Raw genomic sequence first — 25,138 nt, forward strand, 5'->3', positions numbered from 1 at the left:
TCCTTTTGAATTTTCCAGTGAAGGAGAAGGAGACTTCCAAATGGCTGCAGCCTAGGCAGGGTGTGAGTTTGTCATCCTCTGACAGCACAAGGCCAAAGCCACCTGTGGCAGGTTCCCAATGACAAATCTCTTCCCTGGCTGTCTGTGCCTGTGTCAGTGCTGCAGGCTGAGGCTGGGGAGGAGATGCCTTCTGCCTTGTCCCTCTCCCTGCCTTGCCTGATCCCTGACAAGTGGAATTGTGCCAGACAAAATACAGTCTCTGGCACATCTATGTCTGGTAATGCTTTCAAGGTGTAAGGCTCAATGACACTGTTGTTGTTCCATTGGCATCTATGGGCATGTAAAGACAGGAGAGATGAGACTTGGAGAAATGATTCAGAAAGAGGGATCAGATCCCCTGGTCCCTTTGCTCAGGGTTAGTTCTGCCAAATGCTGGGTATGGCCCCTTTGGAATGACTCCTTCATTGCTGGTATGCACATGCAATACTTAATGCATCAAGTGACCAGTATTGCTCTGTAAGCAGGTGATATTTTTGCTCTCTCAGAGCAATATACCAGCTGAAAGTATCCAGTTTTAAAAGATGTGTTTGTCTTGTATTGCTTGGCTGCCTTTTTATTTTCCCCTTTGTGAAATAATGTAAAAAATTAGTTCTCTTACTTCTAAGAGCTCTCTTGGAGGGCATTTCAGAATCACCTGCCCTCCACTCTTCCCATTCAGAAAAATTTAAATTGGCAGTATTAGCCAAGATAAGAAATGTGTTGTGGCAGATCATGTTTATGTTGCTGTTGGGTTTTATGTTGGTTGGTTGTTGTCTGCATGAAAGAACGCAGGGAGAAAAACCCATGGAGCAATGAAGCACAGTAAAAGTGGCAATTTCCAATTGAATGGCCAGTTTATGCCCTGGAAATGCAGACTCCTTGAGTACTGGGGTCATGTAACCTGGATTGCAAAGCTTCTTCCAACATGAGGTGCCATTGTTCATGTGCCAGCACTTCCTCTGTTGTGAAGAGAAAGAAAAGCAATGAAGCAATAAAACCCAACCTGGAACTGAGTGGGAGTTACTGAAACAAAGGCCATGAACTCTAGCTTTGGAAAGCAATTACTTCTGGGTTGTAATTGTCAAATTCTGTTGACCACTGTGGGTTGCCCACAGTTTAGAAGGAAAGGGATTTCAAAGTAGTGGATGGGTAATGAACAACACATAAGCAAAGTTGTAGAAGCTTTCTCTCCTGGTTTGCAAGCTCCATACATTTCAATGGAATTCTAGTAGTAGTAGTAGTAGTTCTACATGGTAGTTCCATGAAAAGAAAAAGCAGAGAGATCTTCTAAATAATGAAAACACCCCTTGCATGCCTCACCCATTAGATACATTGATTGTAAAAACTGGAGTTCACCGAACTCACTTCTTCCCTTGTGAGCGTGGCTCAGCCTCACACAGAGGTGAGGTGGGAGCTGGGCCGCTCTCTGTTGGGAGGAAGGGTCTTGTGACAGCCTAGAGAGGCTGTGGACATTGGCAGGGTACAGCTGTGCCCTGCATGTGCCCCTGCAATGAGCTGTGCTGCTGGCAGTGCCCCGTGGAGCTGTAGGGCTGCTCAGCTGTGGGGCAGGGAGAGCAGCAGCAGGGTGCATGTGCAGCTGAGCCGTTGCTGGAGAGCACAGGGCTCTGGGCTCCCTGCTGTCCCAGGGCAGCCCAGAGGCCAGGCTGTTCCTGTGGCAGCTCTGTGGAAGTGGGGCAGGGTTTTCCCCCTGGTCTGCTTGAAGTTGCAGCCTGCAGGAGCATGTTTCCCTGTGCAGCTATTTAGAAATTTCCAAGGAATCTGTCCCATGAAATACGGAGCTTCAGATGATTTAGATTTACTTTGTGGACTCTCTTATATTTTGTGTCTCCACTTTGCAGATCTGACTGGCTACCCTCTTGCCAAGAGGTTTTCCCTGGCAAGTCTCTCGATGCTCCTTCCCTCCAAGCCATTGCCCCCCATCCAGAGGAGCTCTCCTTCTGCCACGCCAAGCAAGATGTGCAGCGGAGAGCAGGAGACTGGGAATGCTGGCAATGGCTGGGATGAGGAGAGTAGAAAAAACCAGGAGCTCACAGCAGAGGGAAAAGGAAAAGAGGTAAGGAGACCAAGCTAAGTCCTTTGTGCTAAATTTTCATTTCATGTGCTGTCAGCAGAGCTCTGAGACCTCTTCCCTGACAGGAACTGACCCTTTCACTGAATTTTGAACAGGTCCTGGCTTGGCTCTCTAGCGGGGCCAGAAATGATGGGATACTAAGCATGGGTGTGCATCTGCCCCTGCTGCCTTCTCCCCCATTCCTGGCCATGGCATGGGGGCCCTGGAGCAAGTTGGGCAGGCAGAGACCTTGCAGAGAGCAGCAGGGCAGGGAGCTCTGCTGAACTTCCTGAATGGCAGTGAGGCTGAGATGATGGATGTGTGGGAGCTGGAGAGCAGCGAGCATCCCGAGAGCTCAGCAGCAGCATCTGGGCTGCAAGGCTGCTGGGGAAGTGTAGGAGGGAAGGGCAGCAGCAGCAGGAATGAGGGGCTTGAGACAAGCAGGTTTGGACATGCTGCAGAATGGCTTTGTGGGGATTTGGCTGGAGATCAGCACTGGCTGTGAGACACGTTAGGGGCAGGGAGAGAAGAGTGATCTAAACCCACTGCCATGGCAACCAAAAGGCCAGGGGAGGCAGTGGCACCTCAGAACACCTTGATGTCAAACATGTGGATGTCAGTTGGGAATGCAGCCACACTTGCAAAGAAATGAGCATGAGGGGAGAGGTGTCAAATGTTTGACGTGGTCTCTCCCTGTCCAGTTCCCTTTGCATTCCCCATCCTTTGCCAAGCTGCTGCATCAGTTTGTCTTGTTTATTACTGCCAGGTCCCAGTTGAGAACACGTGTAAATGTCTTGAGGCAGAGTGGAGGCAAGTGTGGATGATTGATCTGAGCACTGTGTTTTATTCTTTCCAGACATCCTTGCCTTCTCCTGTTGGTAAAGAAATGAAGAAGAGATCATTGGGTAAATCTTTGATCCCCCGTCTGCGCAAGGCAGGAATTCCCCCTGTGGGCAGTGCTGCTGGGTCTGTGCACAGCTCTCCCCAGATGGAATTGCAGGAGTCCCAGGAGATGAGGTAAGCCAAGGTGTCTGCTGCTCCAGTGTGCTGTTCACTTCACTCTTCCCATGTCCTGTGGTGATTTTCACAGTCAGCTGTCCCATGTATTTAGGCAAACTTTTTTGTATTCCACATTTTGCCCATCTATGGTGATCCAGCAGAATGTCAAACCCAAGAGCAATGCCCCAAGAGCAGAGGTGGTGCTGGAGAAGGGGAGGCAGGGCTTCAAAGCATGTCAGGATGGGTCCCCAGCTGGACTTGGCTGTTATTTCAGCCAGAACTTGGCCAGCTCTGTACGATTCCAGCAACTGAAAGCTTAAGGGCAATGAATCATCTTTGGGATTATGTTTTGCAATTCCTCCTTCATCACAATGACCATGCCAAGAAGTTTTGCCCCCTTGCATGGTACGCCCATTCCCTCCCTTCTCTTACTAGCTCCTCATATGTTCTTTTGTCTTCCATTTTCTCCAGTCCAAGACCCAGCAACAGAAGCCAAGAGAAGACCCTGGAGTATGCAGGTAGGTACAGGGCTCCAGTGTACTGTTCACCTCACTCTTCCCATCTCCTGTGGTGGGTTGGCACAGTCAGCTGTCCCATGTATTTAGGCAAACTTTTTTGTATTCCACATTTTGTCCGAAAGTGGCCTTTCTAGTCTTCACACTGAGTTGACATTTGGAAATCTTGGTTAAAACCCATTCATTTAAAGGTATCTTTAAATGTATTTCAATTTCCTAATGGGCTCAGTGGACTCTCCCAGAGCCCAGTCCCTAGGAGTGTTCTCTGGTGGTGCAGTGAAAATTCCTCCAGTGTGAATGTTTGAGTGGAAGGAGCTGGAGGGGTACCTTGGGCTCTTGGATAAGCTGGGCAGGAAAAGGAAACATTCCTCTCCATCCTGCACATCCCTTTTATCTCCCTGCAGCTTTTCTAGTGCCAAATGGGGATAGGAAAAATAAGCCAAATAGCATGAAATGAGAAATGTTCCCACTCCTTCCGACTGCCCTTGAAGGAGAAAACCATTCCTTGGGGTAGTTTCTGATCTGAATCCCTTGAGATTTGAAGGAGATTCGTGTATATTGCCTGGTTTTGCACTGGGAGGAACAGGGAAACCTCCTATGATGGAAAGTCCTTTTGAATTTTCCAGTGAAGGAGAAGGAGACTTCCAAATGGCTGCAGCCTAGGCAGGGTGTGAGTTTGTCATCCTCTGACAGCACAAGGCCAAAGCCACCTGTGGCAGGTTCCCAATGACAAATCTCTTCCGCGACTGTCTGTGCCTGTGTCAGTGCTGCAGGCTGAGGCTGGGGAGGAGATGCCTCCTGCCTTGTCCCTGCCTTGCCTGATCCCTGACAGGTGGAATTGTGCCAGACAAAATGCAGTCTCTGACACATCCAGGTCATCCACTGCTTTCAAGCTGTAAGGCTCAATGACACTGTTGTTGTTCCTTTGGCATCTCTGGTTGTGTAATGATAGGAGAGATGAGACTTGGAGAACTAATTCTGCTGATGCAGAAAAAGGGATCAGATCACCTGGTCCCTTTGCTCAGGGTTTGTTCTGCCACATCCTGAATATGGCACCCTTGGAATAACTCCTTGTGTATATGCAACTGCAATGCTTACTGCAGCTAGGGAGTAGTAGTCCTCAGTAAGTAAATGACATTTTTTATGGATTAATTCTGGACTATAAATCACTTCTGTCATTCATCCTTTCTGGTCTTTCTTTTGTTATTGACCCAATCATTTAGCAGGGTGATAGAATCCAGTTTTAAGACAGGTATACCTCTCATAGTGCTTGACTGCTACATGATTTTATCCTCTGTGAAACCATGTGAAGAATTAGTTCTCCTAGTTCTACCAGCTCTGTTGGGGAGTGTTTCAGAATGACCAGCCATCAGCTATTTCTATTAAGGACATTTTGAATTGTCAATATCAGCCAAGATCAAATTTATTTTGAGATAGGTCATGTTTATTTGGGTTTGGATGTCTCTGCTGAAAAGAAAGCAGAGAATAAACCCCTGGAACGAGGAAGGAGAGCAAAAGTGGAACTTTTGGATGAGCACTTTGTCCCCTGCAAATACAGGATTGCAGAATACTGGGCACATCTAATGAGGAAAGCAAAGCTTCTTTTGCCTCCAACACGTGGTGCCAGAGATTTACAGGAACCTTTGCTTTCATTCCCAGGCCTCCCACTGAGTCAGGCCAAGGAGACAGATCATCCCAGCAGTCCTGGTCTTAGGAGTGACAAAGAGCGGAGGGACAGCTTTGGAAAGGTAAGGGATAAGAACAGGGATGAGCAGACTTCCTTTCCAGTGGCTGTTTAGTGCTTGGCCCAAAATGCCACTGAAAATCATAATCTTCCACTCCTTGGGGGATGGGGATTCTCTTGGGAATGTATTTGACAGCTACAGAGCAATTGCTTGGCTATTTCCAGTAGTGCCAAGGTGACTGGTTTGGAGATGGTGCTAAGTCATGCCAGAAGCATTCTTTATGTGCAAAGGCTGGTTTAGAGAAGTTCTGAATGGCAGATCATGCTAGACATCAGTGAATGTGGGAGAAGTGCATCCTTGGATGCAGAGAAGCAAAGACTCTAATGTTGAGTGTAAGCAAGGCTGCAAACTAAAATGGGAGAGTTTGCTTTTTCCTGGTTACCTTTGTGGCTGTATGTCACAGCCCTCTCATTCTCAAGTTTTCTGCTCATTAACATCAGCGTTTGTGCAACTTGTTTTCACAAGACTCCTCCTTTTGGTCTGCTGGCCTCAGAGACCAAGTCCTTCAGAGCTGAGTCCTTCAGAAGCCAGGAAGTGAGAAACAGCTGCAATTCCTGGCCATGAGTGTTAAGCAACAGCCATTCCCCCTCCTTGCTGGGTATTGCACATGGTTTTCGTTCTTCTGCCATGGCCTGTAGGAACTGCACTGCCTGCTCACTGTCATGTGAGCTCTTCATGTGTCTTGGAGCACTCCTATGACTTTCATGCTTCAAGCAGGGCTTCCTGACATAGGTTGCAGTTGCAGCAGTGTGAGGTTGTGGCAGTGAAGTGTTCCACCTCACTGTGTGTAATTGCCAAGGTGAGCATGGGAGACATTCCTCTGAAACTATTGGAATGGATATGGAGATGCATGGAAGACTATGGCACTCTGTGCACTCTGTGCTCCTGATGAGGTGTTGTGTCTGCTTGGTGTGTCTCTGCTTACAGTCTGTGATGTGTTTCCATTGCACCTAGACCCACGCTGAATTGTGCAGGTTGGCTAAAGAGAACTTAGAGCAGAAGAAAATGGAGATTTTGTTGGAAGAGATGAAGAGGAGACAAAATGAAAAGTCCTTGCAGCTTCCTCCAGAGACATTTGAGCTTGGGGATGCAGCTGAAGCAAGTAAGTGGTGGCTACACTTGTAGTGGTCCTTTTTGACCACTTGCTTGCCCTTTGCACAATGTTGCAATCAGACTGGGGGGGCTGTTCTGCTTGCATCTGAGTAAGAAGCTTGCATTAGGATTTAATTCTGTTTCCCAAAGAAAAATAGAGAGACATGAAGTGTCTTGCCCATGGCCTCATTGAGTCAGTAGCAGAATATTAGCTTCCCACCTCCACTTGTAAAGTCTTTCAGAGTAGAAAATTCTGTCTTGCAAAGTACACTGGGGCTTCAGACTCTCTCCTGGAGAGCAGCCTCCAGGGAAGGTGAGGCCAAAAGGATGCTTTTCAACCAGGCTGCAACCTGGAAGGAACAAAATTCCATTCCTTCTGATGAAAACACCAGAGATCCTTCTCCTGCCGCTCCCTGCTGAGGAGCTGGCGCTGTAGAGCTGTGCTGAAGCCCCAGGCAGTGCTTGTGTTTTCGTCCCAGGAGCAAGCAGCATTCCCAACTGAATCCTGGCTGAGGGACTCAGCCTGCAGGGCCGTGAGCGCTGCCCGAGGGCGGCAGTGGGGCCCTCAGGGGCAGCACTCAGCCCAAGGGCATCACACCAGGCTATCTGCACTTTGGTAACTTCCCTGCCTGCCTCTGGAACAGGAGAACAAAAGCAAAGCAATACTGGGTTTTCCTTGTTTCTAAGGAGAAGCGTCACTGCAGTTTGCTTTTAAACTAGAAGAGGGCAGATTTACATTAGATATTAAGGAGATTTTTTTTTTTTAAATGAAGGGGATGAAAAGCTGGCAGGATTTGCCAAGGGAAGCTGTTGTTGGTCTATCCTTGAAGGTGTTCAAGGCCAGTTTACGTAGGGCTCTGAGAAACCTGATCTAGATGATGTCCCTGCTCACAGGGGTTGGACTAGATGGTGGTTAAAGGTGCCTTCCAGCCCAAACTCCTCTGGGATTCTGTGATCACTGTCCCATGTTAGTGTGCCATTGTTATACTTGAAGTTCTTTGGGACAACAAAGAATGTTACCCAGCTCTAGCAACTTCTCTGGCCTTTTCCATCATCACCCCGTCCAGCACTCTCCACTTACAAGCTCCTCTTTGGTCCCTGCAGGCTTCAGCCTACTACCTATCAATGGCACAGCTCCCAGTGTACAGAGAAAAGACCCTGGTAGTGCCATGAAGAAAATGGTTGTGAGAAAGCAGGACAAGGTGCCCTTACAGCCCAGTACGCCCACCCTCCATGGAGATGGCAGCTTCCCATGCAGCTCCTCAGGTAAGCCTGCTCCGTGGCAGCATTTTCCTGCAGGGGTTTGTCCTTGCAAAAGGAGCACGAACTGCCTCCTGCCTCAGCCAGCACAGATGGGATCTTGGGTTCATAGTCTGTCCTGAGAATGAACAGCAAATCTACTTTGGAGTTACTCCAGCTTGGTAGTCTAGAATATTTGAAGTCAATGGAAACAGAGGCACTGTCAGGTGTGAAGGGTCAGGTGTGGCTGTTCCCTGGTTGTTGCTCCCTGGGGACTGAGCTGGGCCCAGCAGGGCTGGGTTCTTCAGGCTTGGCTTGGTGCTGTCACGAGGCAGCTGCAGGTCTCTCCTCAGGGACTTGCCGAGAGCCCCTGTCCTCAGGACTGTGGGAAATCAGGGTGCTGAGACAAGAGGGGCACCTGAGGGGTTCCCTCCTGGGCTGGCCAGTCCTGATGTTGGCACTGCCTGGCAGGGAGTGGGAGCTCTGCGGCCTCAGGAACCTGCCGCTGGCTGTGGCACCTGTGGCACTTGGAGCTGGGGCTGTGGGGCAATTGTCAGGTTTAGCCTGGAGCTGTGCCCTGCTGGGGAGGCTGAGAGAAAGCAGGGAGCCCCAGGATCCAGAGAGCAGGGAAGTCTGTGCCCCAGTGGCAGTGTGTGCCACAGGGAATCCTGGCTGGGAGATGGGCTGCAGGCCGCTCCATGGCGGGTGCCTTGCCCGGGCCTGCAGCGCCCATGGCCGACCCTGTCCTTGCAGAGACCTCGCAGACAGCCACTGGTGCCCTGCGCCGAGAGGAGCCGCTCCGTGGGCACAGGCAGAAGGACAGAGCCTTTTCAGACCCACAGCAGGCCTTGCAGGAGGCACTGTCCTTGCTGGGCAGCGACGACTGGTAAGAAAGGCCCCATCACTCTGTGTCCCTCTTGGCGTTAAGGTCGGTCAGAAGAGAGTCTTGCTGGTGCCTCTGAGCCCCGAGAGCCCAGAGGGCCAAAGGGCACTGCTGAAACCACTGTGGAGCTGTGAGAGGATAAAGAGTGGAGAGCAGCCTTTTCTTGGCCTTGCTCTGCAGCACTGCTCCAACTGCAGCAGGTCCATGCTGTTTCCTGGCTTTGGCTGCTGCTCCATGGAGCTGCAAAGGAAATGCTGAGGGAAGAGAGAAAACTGTGGGACGAGATGCTTTGCTGGCTGAAGGCAGAAGCAGGATGGCAGCAGTTTTGAGTGTAGAGATTTGGGTGCCTTGGGCCACTGGCCCAGTGGGACTGAGTAAGATTCCTCTCTGCTCCCACTGCTGACAGCAATGGCATGACTCCTGCATGTGAGTTCCAGAAGGTGCTCCAGGCAGCTCCTCTTTTTGAGAAATGGACTGAGTTATGCCTTCAAGTCCCTCTTCCTGCCAGTACTCCTGAAGGGCTCATGGCAGAAGAGAAAGAAAGAGAAATAAAATCCTCTGGGAATCTTGCACTTTTGCAATTCAACTTTTCCTTCTCAAGGAGTCATACGGGCTTGAGATGTTTTGTCAATACTCACAATGTGTCCCAAAACTCTACACAGACAGAAGGAGGCCCAGAGGTGATACCCTTACAAATGTTAGGTGATATTGGTTGTCTTTTTGATGTCTGGGTTAGCATCCACTCACTGGTGGATGCTTCATTCTCACAGGGATAACCATGAAAAATTAGCCACGTTGCATCTCCTTGTGCAGTCTCCTTTGCTTTGCCCTTTCTCTTCTGCTTTCTCTTCCCCATTCTCTTTGATGCCCTGGGAGGTGCAGAGAGCTTCTGCAGGTGTGGGGGTCCTGATGACACTCAGGGGTGCCTGTGGGATCAGTTGCCAGCCCTGGCTGCAGCCCTGATGCCTCACACACCTTCCTGGAGCTGAGGGCCTGCACAAAGCAAGTGCTGAGAGATGGAGTTGTTTGCCCCTTTTCAATAACACTTTGCTGTTGTGGGCGTTGTTTTAGGTCGGAGTGTTCTGGGAAAAGCCAGAGTTTTAACAGTTCTTGCCCAGGGGTGGAATCTTAATTTTCTGGGACATCCTGCTGCTTTTTTGGGGAATGTGTGAGATGGAGTGGGTGACACACAGGCCTCGATTGTGGAGTAGAAACTCAGCTCCAGAGTGCCAGTGCAGACTCTCAGTGCTGAACTGCCTGCTGGGGCTGCCAAAGAAGGAAAATGTCCCAGTAACAGCCCAATGGGACTGTGTCTCAGGGACAGGTACAGGGAGGTGACAAGAACCAGCAGCATGGCCTGGCCTCACAGCTTCTAGGAAGCAGTGATGACAGAGGGACTTCATAGCAGAGATTTTCAGAAAGGTCACAAATGAAGACTCTGAAAGCCCTCTCTTTGCCTCTTGGATTTGTGTACGCTTTTGACAGCCACAGCATCCTGTGGCAATGTGTTCCACGATTTCATTAAGTACTCCTTGAAAAGCACCTGCCATGCTTTGACTGAGCTGCCAGCCTGGTGATTTCAGAGGGTGCTGCCAAGTGCTTGGGTAGAGAGAAAAATCAATCTTTTTTGTACTTGCCTTTCAGGGAACGGAAGAAGAAAGGACTCTTGAACATCACACTGCTGGCTGAGTCCCATTCACAAGTCCTGCTCTGTCGACTTCGTGAGATTTGCTTGGCAGTTACCAGAGAGGTGAGAACATTGCTCTGAATTGTCCCCCATACTTGATATACAGCTTGTAGAGTAGAATATGTGCTTGTTCATCTCCATGTGTGCTCAGGGTCTGCCTTCATTTCTGGTTTTAGACCTTCTATTTCTAGTGTCTGTCAGCTATCTGTAGGATCTGTGTGTACATGTAGCTGTATTTACTGGCAGGATGGGTATCTGACACTTGTCTGTGAGTGAGGTACCATTATAATGCAAGGCAGAAAAGAGACACTAATGACATGATATACCAGAGTCCCAATCTCTGCTCAAGCTGTAATTGAAGACTGCAAATGAGTCTGTAGACCTGAGCCTGTGTTTTCTGTTTTCTGCCTGGGTGCTTCAACTACAGGTGTTGCTTTTTTGAACAGGAGCATCTGACTGTTTTATCTTTATGACTTGTGCCTTTATGGTTTGAAAGCATATGGTTTCTTTATTTTGCTTCTATGTTTTTCAAATAAAAGGGCCTAAAATCAAAGCAGTAGACATTATAGAAGGGTTAAGTGGAACACTTTAGTGAAGCCTATTTTTCATGCCTGCAGTAAGCAGGTGTGTGGGCAGAAATTGGTGCCAGAGTAAGTGCCTTTCTGTGCTTGGGCTCTTCTGCTCCTACTGTGCTTTTATGCACAGTGGGATGTGTTGTGATTTTTTGGGAGTTTTGTCTAAGGAAACTGGTTTTCCTGTCAAGGTGATGCTTATGTTTCCCCCTCATGACTTCCCCAGGTGACCAACCTCCGGTCCAACGTGTCCTGCTCTGCAATTGTCACTCTGGGAGAGCTCTTTGCAATCATGGGGAAGGACATGGACTCCGAGGTGGATCAGATTGCTGCAGTCCTTCTCCACATGTTGCGGAACTCCCCAGAGTTTATTCAGAAGGCAGCCTGTCAGAGCCTGGGCATGATGGTAGAGAACGTGACTCCTACACGAGCAATGACTGCTCTCATGGACAATGGAGTCAAGTAGGTTCTTCTTCTTTCTGTGATACTCTTGACCTTCTAGTGTGTGGGTGAGGGAAGGGATGACAGAGAGTACAGGAATGGTGGAAGGGAAGGGCCCTGTATCCTGCATCTTCTGTGGACTCAGTGACTTGATTCTCTGATCAACCTCATTTCTCCTTTCTGAGAAATAAGGAGGGTACTTGCTGGGGCATGGAGCACATCAGGGAGAATGTGCTGGCTGTGGCACAGCCCGCACAGCAGGTGCAGCTCCTGCCAAGAGGAGTCTTGTGTGACTGTCCTGGCCTTAGAGCTCTGCTTTCTATTCAAACTGATGTTTCATGTTAGCCCTGAGACGATGAAGCACTTTCCAGGCACCCTCACTGGCTGAGTGCCATGGGACAGCTGAAGCAAATGCTGCCTTAAGTGTTGGTGCTGGGCCTGATAGTTCCCAAGAGACAGTCTCTAGAATAGGACAAGCTGGCTAAACTGACTGCCACCCTTTCCTCAGCTTTGGAATAGGGTAAAACACTCGGACGTATCCCTTGCCAAGCTTTACAAAAGAAACAGGCTGCATTGCTGGGTGTTCCTCAACTTCACGGCCCACGGCGTGTTTTCTCTGCATTTGTGTTTTCCCAGGGGTCTGCAGATTTGGGGATGAATGGGTGGAAAGAGCCTCATCCTGCTGCAACTCTGGGTGGTGGGTGCCCTCTGATGGGTCAGCACGAATTGTCCTTAATTTCTAAATAATTCATATGTAATCTATTACTTTAATCTTTCTCCGAGTAAACTTCGGGAAAGAAATTGAGCATCCGATAGTGCAGGGAGACTGAATGCTTCCCTTTTCCATGCAGACAGCCCTTCTGTACAATGCTAACTTTGTGTTTATCTGAGGACCGAACCTTCTACAGGTGTCTACAGCTGCAGGGAGAAGCCAGGCTCCTTCCCCCAGCAAGGACAAGGAGCAGGCTGTGGCCAAGGCCTGTGCTGCTGCTGCTCCTTCTCCCTGTGTCCCAGGGTTTGCTCTCTCCTTCCCAGGAGCCGCTACGTCCCGGCGCGGAAGTGTACGGCCGAACTCCTCCTGTCCTTGATGGAGAAAATGGGAGTCACGAAGCTTGCAGGCACACCCATGGCTGAGAGGCTGGCACAGGTGGCAGGGACACTCGCTCAGGACAGTCACAAGGACACGAGGTAATGATCTTCTTTCACCTCCTAAAACAGGAAAACCATTTTGTGTTTGGCTTTAAGCTAAAACCAGAAAGAGTGGAAACTCAAGGCAATAATAAGTGACCTCACAGTGTGGCTAAGGGGCATAGAATCATGGAATATGCAGAGTTGGAGGGGAGCCATGTAGATCATGCAGTCCAGCTCCCGGCCATGTGCAGGACGGCCCAAGAGTCACTCCATGTGCCTGAGAGCATTGTCCAAACGCTTCTTGAGCTCTGTCAGGCTTGGTGCTGTGACCACTGCTCTGGGTTGTCTGGGGAAATGACTGTACTGGGTAACCTGAGGTTGGCAGCAAGGAGCATTGCCAACTTCCTGTGACTTGAAAGATTCTTTACTGAGATCACAAGAGCTCTGATTAGCCAGTCCAACAGTTTTGTTTAGCCTTAGGCGCACAAGAGAAAGCCAAGAGTAGGCTAATGTTCATCACTGAAGGATCCCAAACATCTGTTTCTCATTAACTTAAGACTTCCCTAGAAATATTTTAGAGGTCTTTAGCCAATGTATTCAGTCTTTCTAAACCTCTTCTGCAGATTTCTAGAGTGCTATTATCTGTGGCTCAGTGACCACCAAATTTCTTCTTGAAGAAAATTGTGGTTTCCTAGTGGCAAAATCACCCCAAGCCACCAAAATCCCCTTCCTTTGATGATGAAATTCCCATTAATAGCTGCCAAGAACACCAGAGCAACTAGCTGCCCATGTGTATACAGATAGTATAGAATAATCAAAAGCAAGGATGAGGTGTTTTCTCCTGGCTTCCCTGCCAGTTAAAGAAACGAAAATGGATGTGCAAGGGCAGCAGAAGACTGCTAATAGGCTCTGACAACAAAGCAGATGTGTTTGCCTTGGGGTCCTTTGATCCCACAGAAGCACACCCCCAGTTTCAGAGAGAAATGGTATTTTTCTGTTGGCCCACATTCTCCTCTTGCCTCTTGTGTTCAGCTGACAGCACTGTGCAGTGTCAAGTGAGGTAAATCTCCCTCTTTGCTGAGTGTAGGTAACACCTTCTCATGCAAACCTTGCACCCAATGAGTTTAAGGCATCAGCCTCTTCTGTTAAGACTCTTCCTTTCTTCACTTTTCTTTGGTTTCCTTCCTTCCTTCCTTAGGCATTATGGACAGGAGATGGTGAAGATGTTGCTTAGTAATCAAAAATTTAAAAAGCTTTTGGAACAATCTCTTTCCACGCATGACCTGGAAGATATCCTGAAGAGAATTAAGAAGAAAGTAAGTGCATGGCAGGAGAAATGTCTCCTTTGTGCAAGTATTGCCACTGTTAATAGGAGATCCAACACACCCAATGTGTCTGTATCTCATTCCTCTTTTGCTGAATCATTTTATTCCTGAAAATGAGCTGTTAATCCTCAGCCTGTTCTTCTGCAGACCACACAGGAACTGTATTATTAGGGGAAAAGTGGGGTTTTGAATACTTTGAATATGGGTCACAAAGAGGAAAGGGAGAGAGGAGAAAATGGGTTTACATTCATGTGTAAGCCCCCACAGCACTCTCCCTACCCTGCCCTCAGTAAAGCAATTAAATGACAATAGTGCTTCTGAACATAACAGAGTCTTTGCAAAAGAGACTCTAAGTCTCTTAGTAGTACCAAGAAAATTTCCAAATATACAAAAGATGTCCAAGTCAATCTAGTTACTACAATTATTGTCTGTCTTTTAGGAATACTGCCCTGCTGTCAAGCCCTGTGGAGCTGGAAGAAACTTGGTAAATTCAGCAGCATCCAGTGGAAAATCATTTCTTTGATTGGGAGGGATTTTATTCTTTTTATCTACATTACAGAATGGAGTGTTTCTTTATGCAGGGGCAGGGAGAATAAGTGTTGAACCAAATCAACTTCCAACACAATGGGCCCACCCCCAAAGAGTCCAATTTTTTCTGCTGCTTCCTTTAAGACCACTCATTGCCTACCAGTTTGCATAATTCCCATTTATGGTCAAAACTAATAAATTTGGGATTTTAGACAGCAGCTCAGTATGGTAGCACCCATAACCTGCCTTGGGCTACCAAAAACAAAGAGTTGGCATCACTGAATCTCTGGTCTGTTTATTTCTGTAAGTTAGGAAATGTTTCCCTAGGCCTTGGTAGCAGTGATCCTGGTTCTAACTGGTGTTTTAAAGAGGGAATTTCCTAGTTCTATTCTAAAGATTGATGGCGTTTCTCTGTGTCTCTGTAGGGGATGGAAAACAACAAGGCTGAACTCCCACCTGTGCAGGAGCCGGTGAAGAAGAGGAATGAAGGCTCCCAGAAGCCCCAGGCCACATCACCTCCTAGCAAACGGTACTGAGCACTTTTGCCAGATGTGACAAAGCCCATGACAAGCTTCACATGCCTCTTCCTCAGGCACATCTTTCTGATGGAGATGACCAGTGCCAAAGATTGTTTCCTTTCCCTACAAATGCTCTAGGATAAAAAATATCTATTTCTGCATTGTGTTGAACACAGTTTCTCTGGAGGGCTTTCCACAAATACTGGGTGACAAAAAGTCACCCATTGCTTGCAGTTCAGATGTTCCAGTGCAGTGGCAAGGGGAGGGCTGTGGAGGCTAGGAGAGGGTCAAGTCTCTGCTGCCTGACTTGAGACAAGTAAATTCAACCAGGGGTTTTTTTCATCCAAGTGGAGTCCTTTTTAGATAGGTGTTTTAATGAGAAGTCCCAGTCTAGAGGCAGGATGCCATTCCTCAAACAAGCAGTTCCCTTCCATGAGGTTTGGTCTAGCTGATTGTTGGTTTTCTTACCCTCAAACAGCAGTACCAAGTTTGAGTAGTAAGGAGCAAGACAATTCCTAAGCCATTTTGGTTAACAGGTGTCTCAAGGTAGACTTTTTGTCTTGCGATTCCTGTCCTTCCTACAGTTTGCTTGATGGACAGTGTGTTTGGTTTATTTCCCCCTGTGCTGCAATCAGCATTTAAGACAGGAATTTGGTCCTTGCTGTCTCTTCATGCCAGTGGCAGAGCTACTTGTACTGTTTTCCTCTGACAACAGAGGGGATTTATTTAGCTCTGTCATGCTCAGCGGTGGCAAGAAAGTGACCACATGCCTCAGTAGTATAGCTAGCATCTTCCCATTCTCATGGAAGAGGCAGGTTGATCCAAGAGGATTATTCCCAGTGGGTTTGTTACGCTGTGCATCTAGTTTCTAGGAAAGCAAATGAAATGTGAGTGTAGTTCTGGGAGATGTCTGACTTCTGTTTTTCTCTCTGTTACTGCTTTTCTGGATCATTTAGCTATGCCCCTGTTCATCTGTTCAGATGCATCTGAGCTACTTTTGCAGATTGTCATGCCTGGTTGTAGAGACACTTCTCCAGAGTGATGAGTTTCCTTATTATAAGACACACACGTCCCGTATGAGGAGGCATTTAAACTTGGAAGCAGTGTCTCTCTTTCCCCACAAAGCAACGTGGCCTGTGTGTCTTAGAAGCCATCTGAAGATAGATCAGATGCATCTCATCCTTGGTTTTCCTGCGTGAGCACTTGGAGAATGTGACTTGCAGATTGTTTCCCATAATGATTGTCATGAGGTCCACGTTGTTCTTCACTTCAGAGCCTCATGATTTTCTAGCTTGAAACCACATCATTAGGAAAGCTCCCCAAGTTGTTTGGCTCACAATTAATTGAAGGGATTATCAGAAACAGATCCTAATTTGATTTTATTTTCCAGGGCAAAGTCTGCCACTGGTGGACGCCGCCTACACCGTGCAAGAGCCCAGGTCACATTACCTGCATCTGTGGAAGAAAGGGAGCTGCTCCAGAAGCTTTACCATCTCCTGGAAGCCAAGGCGTTCCAGACACGGATGGAAGGAGTGGCACTCCTCCTAGACCTGTCCAAAACCAGACCCCAGCTGATCTCCACTAACATTGTCCAAGTATGTAGGATATCTTCATTGCTCCTTTCATTTCGCTCCTTTCCCAAGCCTGCAGAAGTAAATTCAATTCAGTGTGTCTTGGCACTATATCCTGGCTGTTTGGGACAGACTGGCCCTTCTTATCCAGACAAATTAATTGAGCTCCAGGCTTCAGGACAAGTTATTTCAGTCCAGCTGTATTTGTCTGGCAGGTGCCTATTGCTGCTGTTCATCAGATGATGGCAGAATTTTCTGCTGGTGTAACCTCTGCTGTCTCCTACTCCCAGTTGGGTTAAGTGGAGGGAATTGAGCCATTGAAGAAATGGCAATTATTCTCTAGAGAAAAAACGGGTTTGCATGGGGAAGAGAACTATCAGGCTGGGTTGGTTTAAACAAAATGTTTTTAAAAGGATACTTCTGTGAACTCCATCTTGTCTTGCACAGGTAAAACTCATTTCCATCCTCGTCCCTATTCCTCTTAGTAAAGATGGTGCTCACCCTTCTTGGGGGGCCTTTTTTTCTCTTTGGAAAGGAAGAAAACAAATAAGGACAGATCCATCCCCTCTCCTCCCAGTAGCTGCTTTTCCCCTTTTTCCAGAAAAGTGTGCCTGATAATGTGGCTGTCAAGGGACTGAACCTGCTGGAATGAGAGCTGTACAGCACATTATATTTCACAAGTCCACCTGTTAGTCAGAGCAATGGTCTGGATCCTGGAAGAGTTGATCTGAGCCCTGCCCTTCTCCAGACACAGGTTCTGAGACAGACAAAATAAAACTTAGATCTCCTCCAGCCATAGTTTAGGCAAAATCATAGCTGCCCTCAATACTTGAGGCAACTGTATTAAAAAAATGGGCATTGTAAACATCTGCTTCCATACTTGTAAAGCAAAGGTAGTCTTTTGAATTAATAAATGGAATTGATTCAATGATTTATAGGTGGTGAGAAACACCATAGGAACTTTTCTGTCCCCACCCAAACCTCTTAAAAACAGATGAAAATCTTTCAAGCAGCATGAGGTTGTGCAACCATTCCAGTGAGTGGCCCACAGGAAAACAGTGAAAATGTGCAAGCAAGGGCTGACCTGACAGAAAGGATCACTTTCACCTTTTAGATTCCTGAGTGCTCATTTCTACATCGCCTCTTCAAAAAAGGTCATTTTAATCAAGCTTTCATGTTGTTTGTCCTCTTCACAGATTTTTGATTATTTTGGCCTGAGAATCTGTGACACACATAAGAAAGTGAAACAGAAGGCGCTGGAGGCGCTGGCAGAAATCATAGGACTGCTGCAGGATGCCATGAACCCATTGATGATCCGTTTGGTTGAAGGCATAACAAAGAACCTAAACTCAAAGGATCCCGGGGTTCATGCTGCAGCTATGACGGCACTGGACCAATCTGTTGTGCATTTAGGTAAGGCTGAGCCCTGGCATGGACTCTCCTCACCTGTGTGTCTGTCTCTTCGACACAAGAGAACGCTGAGTGCCTTGGTAGCTGTTGCTGTCTGTGGAATGCTCCAGCTGACACCCACCAGAAGCTGTGCAGGTGCAGTCCTTATGCACCATCCCCAACTGGCTGGAATGTGCAGCAGCATTTCCCAACAGTCCCAGGAGCCCTTGGCTCTGTGCTGCTGGTCTGAAGAGCAAGTCCTGGACTAGAGCTTTGCTGCAATTCAGAGGCAAAGGGGTTTTGGAGTTTGCTTGGGCCCCGTCTGACTTGCCAAATGAACAGCTTTGCTGTTGGCATGAAGGGACACCGGCCCATCAGAGCTTCTGCACAGCAGCCACCTGGAAGGCTCTACATTATAGGCAGTAGCTGCCCATTTTCCACCTTTCTTCTTTGTCTTCTTTTTTCAAAGGGGACCATAGGATTCATCAAGTTCATTTCTTTATAACACATGGGTCAAAATCCATCTGTCAATGATGCCTTGTTCCACACGTTGTTTTGCATGGGACAAGAAGGAAATGGCAAATACCTATAGAGGCAAGGGCAGCTGTAAATTTTTCTGCCACACAGATTGATGTCAGCTCTCAAAATGCCACACTGGGGGAATATGGCTGAACAATGGAGTGTTGAAGAGGCAGGTCTTCAAGGGGAGTTTCCACTTTCTCCACCTCAGCTGCTCTGTGAAGTCATGGACTGCCTGACTCAGTGCCTTTCTGTGTCCCAAGTATGGGCTTCTTCCTTTTGGCTCTGGGATGCAGAACCTTTTCATTGCTTCCAAGTGACTGAACTCTCGAGGACCCTGATGTGAAATGTTTTAACATAGCTCCTGGTGGAGCGGACAACTTTGGATTTACAAATGTAAAAGGAGAGCTTTTCTTTTGGCGTTTTAAACACCGACAAGTAGGCTGGAAGGAAAGAAGAAAAGGATTCAAAAATCAGCAGAAATGGACTTTATTGTATAAAATGGGGTTGCCTCTGTCCTTTCCCTCGCCACTGTCCTCTCTCCTATGCCCTCAGAAGAGTGAACAGAAACGTGTGTTTCACTTGTAGATGAAGTATCACTGATGAAAGAGCTCTGCTACCAATGGAGACAACTGAGTGGCCAAGCTCTGCTGGATGTCACGGAGCGTATCACAGGTACGGCCTCCCCTCCTAAGCCAAGAGGTCTCCGAGGGAGTATTTACAGGGAATGCCAGTGAACAGACAGTAGAGTAGCTCCTCCACATCAGGAGGTGCTGAGCTCTCACTGGGGCCCTTCTCAAGTTCCATAGTGGCCAATGTCTTTAATTGCATTTAAACTCAAATGAAGTCCAGTTTTTGAATGGGTACCATAACCCTTTTCCTGCTTAGCCAAATTGGTTTTGGGTACTTTCAGGAGCTCTTTCAGTGTTTTTGACTGCTGGTGGATTAACAGCATAGAGGAAATGAAGTTTCTTCCACCACAGAATAGTAAATGGCTACTACATAACAGTTTGCCTGATCAGGAAACAAGACTGGTCTCCTGAGCATTTCAGGTTTTGATCTTTCAGCCAAATCTGCCATGCAAGGAGCCTGTTGGTAGTCACTTTTTGTCTGTGTTTGATATAGTTCAGTTCAGAAAATGAGCAGAGAGCAGATTCCAGAGGCAATGTGAGAAAACCCTCGTGTTTTGGCTAAATTTCAGTCCCCTGTGTAGCCTTTTTCTCTCTCTATGCCCCTATTTCAGTGCACATTTTAAGAAGAAATGCTATTAACATTGGGAGGGGAAATGCCATTAAAATGTGGAGATGCTCAAGTGCCAGGGCAAATGCCAGGGCAATGGGTCTGGGTAATTCTCCAAGACACCCTGAGGTTTGAAACAGCTCTTTGTTGGAAGCCACAAAAGCATTCCACCAAAGACACCAGCTAGTCTCTGGTGGTTCTCATCCAGCTGTCAAGTAGCAGTCATCTCTGGTGGGCTGGAGTTTTGAAGTGTGTTCTAATACTGCCCTTTGCTGTGGGCCACAGAGCAAAGGGGAGAGCCAGATTAGACTTTTGGCCCTTGACATCAAAGTTACAAAAATGGAATCATTGCTTTTATTAGAAATCTCTCAATTGTCTCTCTAGGGTGCATTTCCAAATCTTCTACGTGGGTTTAGACAACTTGTTAATGGAAATAGTAGGCAATTTGACGTTTCATTCATTGTTCATGCAGAAAGAAATTGTGCAATAATTGAGTAAAGGTACAAAGTCTGCCACAGGTACAAGGCTCTGGTTGGAGATATTAGTCCCGAGGGGTTGGTGGTTGTGTTTCAAGGATGATCAGCGGCTTTGCCCATTTCTGGGTCACGGGGCTGTGTGTGCTGTTTCACTGATCTTGGCCCAAGAGGCTTCCAAGAAGCAAGAGCAGAGGTAGATCCCTGTTTGCATGGAGGCTGGTGGGTAAGCAGCTGTGTCTCTCTCCCGGCAGTGCTTGTGGAATGGGCTCATGCCAGGAGCCCTGAAGCGGTCGAGCGCTACGCCCTGCCCGTGCTCTGGTCCTGCCTGGAGAACAAGGCGCTGCCTGTGCGAAGCGCCAACGTCTGCGCTGTGGTCACCAAGCTGGCCTGTGCCCTCTGCGAGGCACTGGGCAGCCAGATCATTAAGTTTGCTGACAGCACACCTCCACACGTGCAGGAAAACCTCAACAGCCTTCTGGGCTGGTGAAGGTTTGATGTTCTCCAGAAAGCGGACAAATTTCTGAGCTGGACACCACCAGACGTGACTTTTCAGCTGTGCCAGAAATGACAAAATACTAAGGAAGGGTGTGCATCTGCCCCCACTCTGTTGTGCATCTGCCCCCACTCTGTTATCAGCATTGCCCTTCCTAGTCATGACATGGGGGGCCTGAAGCAACTGCAGACTGATGACAAGGTGAAGATGAAGTATGGATCAGCCTCAAGTGAACCCAGACTGAGGAAAAGGTGAAGACTAAGCATGAATCAGCCTGAAGCAACTGCAGACTGAGGACAAGGTGAAGACCAAGCATGGATCTGCCTCACACAGAGGTGAGGTGGGAGCTGGGCTGCTCTCTGTTGGGGGGAAGGGTCTTGTGGCAGCCCAGAGAAGCTGTGCACATTGGCAGGGAACACTGGCTTGAATTACACAATGGCTGTGCACATTGTGCCCTGCATGTGCACCTGCAATGAGCTGAGCTGGTGGCAGTGCCCTGTGGAGCTGTAGGGCTGCTCAGCTGTGGGGCAGGGAGAGCAGCAGCAGGGTGCATGTGCAGCTGAGCCATGCCTGGAGAGCACAGGGCTCTGGGCTCCCTGCTGTCCCAGGGCAGCCCAGAGGCCAGGCTGTTCCTGTGGCAGCTCTGTGGAAGTGGGGCAGGGTTTTCCCCCTGGTCTGCTTCAAGCTGCAGCCAGCAGGAGCAGGTTTCCCTGTTCAGCCGTTTAGAAGCTTCCAAGGAATCTGTCCCATGAAATACGGAGCTTCAGATGCTTTAGGTTTGCATTCCAGGCTCTGTTAAACTTTGTGTCTCCACAGATACGACCGGCTACAGTCTTTCCAAGAAGTTTTCTCTGGACATTTCCACTATTCCCTTACCAGGAAAGTCCTTGCCTGCAGTCCAGAAGCGCCCTTTCTCCAAGATCAGGAAGAAGCTGCCGACTGTCCAAAGAATATTTCAAGTTAGGATTTAGGCTTTAGGATTATCAAGAAGAGGATTCACCAAGAAGAGCATTCATCAAGAATAGGATTCATCAACTATAGGATTCATCCAGATTAGGATTCATCAAGAATAGGATTCACCCAGGTTAGAATTCATCAAGAATAGGATTATCCGCAATAGAAGTTAGGATTTTGGAATAGGTTTAGGCTTCATAGTTACGGATGTATCTGTGTTCTGATAGTTTTGAATAAATGTGTTTGATTGTATATTTAAATTTTGATGAGATATTTTAATTGTATATATTTTATTTTGATGATTTTAAAAAACTAAAAAAATAAATAAAATTTATATAAACCAAAGGAGAATATGAGACCAGGATCTCCTAGCCTGGAGATTATGGGAGTGCAGCTCACTTGATGTGCCAGTGTCTCACCACATCCCTTCCTTGCTGGGCCTCTCCTCTTCCTCTTTTGCCATGTTTTCTTTGTGTCACTTGTGCTGCTGTTTTTGACTTGTCATGACAACAGGGCCACACATTGACATGTCTGGGGGACAATGGATCCAAAAGAACCTGTCTAGTCAAAAGTTCTCTACCTAGATGAGTTCTGTGCTCACCTCCTGCTCACTGCTCTGCAAGTGTGGCTGCATTCCCAGCTGGCATCCATACGTTTGACATCAAGGTGTTCTGGGGTGCCACTGCCTCCCCTGGCCTTTTGGATGCCATGGAAGTGGGTTTAGATCACTCTTCTCTCCCTGCCCCTAAGGTGTATCACAGCCAGTGCTGATCTCCAGCCAAATCCCCACAAAACCATTCTGCAGCATGTCCAAACCTGTTTGTCTCAAGCCTCTCATTCCTTCTGCTGCTGCCCTTCCCTCCTACACTTCCCCAGCAGCCTTGGAGCCCAGATGCTGCTGCTGAGCTCTCGGGATGCTCGCTGCTCTCCAGCTCCCACACATCCATCATCTCAGCCTTACTGCCATTTAGGGAGTTCAGCAGAGCTCCCTGCCCTGCTGCTCTCTGCAAGGTCTCTGCCTGCCCAACTTGCTCCAGGGCCCCCATGCCAGGGCCAGGAATGGGGGAGGAGGCAGCAGGGGCAGATGCACATCCATGCTTAGTATCCCATCATTTCTGGCCCAGCTAGAGAGCCAAATCAGGACCTGTTCAAAGTACACTGAAAGGGTCAGTTCCTGTATACATTGGGCCCTTTCTCTGCAAGGCTGAAATCAAGTTCCCAAACCTTTAATTGGACATTCTGTCTACCAAAGCTGTTGTTCATCTGCCTCCTCCTGTATGCCAGAGCAAACCCAAAACAACTGCACGTCCTGGCCCTGCTGCAAAGGCAATCGTGTGCCTGGGATCTGGGCTGCTGTCCCCATGGACCAGCCATCCCTTCCCTCTGGACACAGCTTGAAGCACAGTGAGCTCGTCCTTGGCCAGCTGCTTCCCTGGGCCCACACCACAAGAAAAGTTCTCAGAGCTACACCTACAGCACATGAACCAAAAATCTACCACACAGGACTTAGCTTGGTCTCCTTACCTTACATCCTTTTTCCTCTGAACTCAACTCCTCTTTTTTTCTTCTGTCATCATCATTGCCGGTGCCATTTTCCCCATTCTCCTTCTCTCTGCTGCATGTGGGGCTCAGAGGAAGGAGAGCTAATCCAGATGGAGGCAAAGCTTTTGTGAGTACATGCATATAGGCAGCCTCTAAATATTGCAAACATCAACAGTCTAGTAACTCGGACTCTGCGTGCTCTTGGAGCTCCAGACTCCACCTCTGACCCGACCTCGAAACACTGGGGGCTGAATTTTGTTTCCTGTAGAAAAGGGCCACCGTTTGTAAGAAGGTGCATCCTCGTCTTGAGACACCCAGGGTGGAAAGAAGAGCTAGCCCCTGACGATGTCCTCATTGCTGTAGAAATGAAAGTGCCTGCAGACCAGGTCATGGAGCAGAATGCCCAGGGATCAGATGGTGGCTGGCTGGCCATGGCAGCAGCTGAAGAGGATCCACTCCGGTGGGCTGCACTCCTATGGGACTCCTATGGCGTTCCTATGGGACGCAGGTGCAGCTCATCAGGCGATGCTGCTCCCTCTCCCTGCCAGCCAGCTCCCGTTCCACAGCAGCCAGCCCCTGCCCCGCCAAAAAGCAACTTGGCTGCAGCCGGCTGAAGGAGTATTCCCCCTCCATCCCTCCCTCCCTCCCTCCCTGTTCCCCCTCTGCCAGCAAAGGGGGAACCTCCCCTGCCCGGCTGGGCCCCGGCTTTGGGCTCACCTGACATCTAGGTGTAGAACATGTCCTGGAGGATCGTGCCGCACCTGAAGTCGATGAGCTTCGCCTTGCCCGTGCCCAGGTCCACAAGGACGTTCTTGTTATGAATAGAAAATTGTATTTTTTTTAAGTTTCAGAGTTTAAAAAAAAAACAAAAAAAAAAAACAAGTCAGACCGGGTCAGACTCCTTTGGTTTCGCTGCCAAAGAAAAAGTTTCTAATTACCCGTTAATGGCCGATGATTAACTATTGTTCCTCTGATGTTGGTCCTTTGCCAAAAAGATACCAAGGGAAACCCTCCAGGGTAAAGAGAATGGGCAGTGACACCAGAGACAACATGCAAATGAGAAATGCATTGCACCCCGGGTTTTTACAGTTTTACAGTTTTTACAAGAAAAACCCCTAAAATCACGAGCCAGCAAGTGACTTAAGTGACGTCTAAGAATGGGAGCATAGTCCCGTACCTGCTTGGACCTTTTGTTTCTCATCCTAACCTGAAAAGATACTGATTAAGAAGACATCCCGGAGTGTTAAACAAACAAGTCAAGGACTCCACGACTCTCCCGTGAGGACAGAGTCCCCAGCTCTGTCTGCAGACCAGCGGACAAAGCTGCATCATCCTCCTTCTTCGTGCCATGCCTGGGAGCAACGGCGGTGTGGGTGCAACCCATCGATTGCTCCCCACCTGAGCTGATTCTTCTTAATAAAGGCATTAAAAAGGAGAAAGATCTCCTGCCCATTTATTTCAGCTTGGGGACTCGTCCGGGATAGCCACGCCTGAAGAGGACACCAGGACTGGGACGGCCGCCCACCCTGGACCTGCAGGACAGCTGGCTATCGGGACCAGAGAAGATCGGCTTGGGACAGTGACACGGAGCAGCGCCGGATTGGTGAGAATATCCGGCGGTGGGAGAGGGAGGCGAGCGAGTGTGTGTGAGTGAGACGAGGGCCGGCAGCTCGGCCCCTTGAAGCGAGTGAGGACCCCTCAGTACCGCGGTTCCGCACCCCCGTGAGGGGGCCAGACGGGAACAGGGGAAAGCGAGTGGAATTGGTGATTGAGGCGCCTCCAGAGGGGTAAAGAGGACCGCCCTCCGGGCGTGCGGAGGAAATACTTTGTGAGTGGCACGCACCCCAAAGGCTCTGATACAGGTCCTAACGAAGGAAGTTAGGCGATTTAGGATATCAGGCAGTTTGGCCCTGACAAAGGAGGTCAGGCACCCCTCAGAAGCCAGGGTTTCGAGGTTTGACTGTTTGAGCCTTGGCAAAGGAGGCCAAGGTCTCTCTAAGTCCTGGCGAAGGAGGTCAGGCAAACCTCAGAGGTCAGGACCTCGAGGATGTTTTTTTGTATTTTGATTGTTTGTTGAGTCTTGGCAAGAGAAGGCCAAGGTCTTAACAAAGTCCTGACGAAAAGGGTCAGTGAAATTGGAGTTTTGGCAGGAGGTCGAGACTTCTTAAAT

General features: G+C 48.5%; 1 protein-coding gene across 1 annotated transcript in view; it reads left to right on the forward strand.

Annotated features, from left to right (window-relative positions):
* Nucleotides 1–21,686, forward strand: part of LOC135291679 (TOG array regulator of axonemal microtubules protein 2-like) — a 31,668-nt gene extending 9,982 nt beyond the window's left edge. The window contains exons 7-24 of the mRNA XM_064405937.1: nucleotides 1,899–2,113; nucleotides 2,967–3,127; nucleotides 3,581–3,627; nucleotides 5,284–5,372; nucleotides 6,324–6,471; nucleotides 7,566–7,727; nucleotides 8,454–8,586; nucleotides 10,228–10,333; nucleotides 11,069–11,304; nucleotides 12,319–12,471; nucleotides 13,613–13,730; nucleotides 14,179–14,223; nucleotides 14,693–14,796; nucleotides 16,176–16,380; nucleotides 17,553–17,769; nucleotides 18,853–18,939; nucleotides 20,231–20,807; nucleotides 21,289–21,686. Of these exons, the coding sequence (XP_064262007.1) occupies nucleotides 1,899–2,113; nucleotides 2,967–3,127; nucleotides 3,581–3,627; nucleotides 5,284–5,372; nucleotides 6,324–6,471; nucleotides 7,566–7,727; nucleotides 8,454–8,586; nucleotides 10,228–10,333; nucleotides 11,069–11,304; nucleotides 12,319–12,471; nucleotides 13,613–13,730; nucleotides 14,179–14,223; nucleotides 14,693–14,796; nucleotides 16,176–16,380; nucleotides 17,553–17,769; nucleotides 18,853–18,939; nucleotides 20,231–20,466 (2,462 nt within the window). The 3' untranslated portion in view covers nucleotides 20,467–20,807; nucleotides 21,289–21,686. The remainder of the gene's footprint in view (nucleotides 1–1,898; nucleotides 2,114–2,966; nucleotides 3,128–3,580; nucleotides 3,628–5,283; nucleotides 5,373–6,323; nucleotides 6,472–7,565; nucleotides 7,728–8,453; nucleotides 8,587–10,227; nucleotides 10,334–11,068; nucleotides 11,305–12,318; nucleotides 12,472–13,612; nucleotides 13,731–14,178; nucleotides 14,224–14,692; nucleotides 14,797–16,175; nucleotides 16,381–17,552; nucleotides 17,770–18,852; nucleotides 18,940–20,230; nucleotides 20,808–21,288) is intronic.
* Nucleotides 21,687–25,138: the final 3,452 nt, after the last annotated feature.

Source organism: Passer domesticus, unplaced genomic scaffold (assembly GCF_036417665.1).
Source record: "Passer domesticus isolate bPasDom1 unplaced genomic scaffold, bPasDom1.hap1 HAP1_SCAFFOLD_102, whole genome shotgun sequence".
NCBI lineage: Eukaryota > Metazoa > Chordata > Aves > Passeriformes > Passeridae > Passer > Passer domesticus.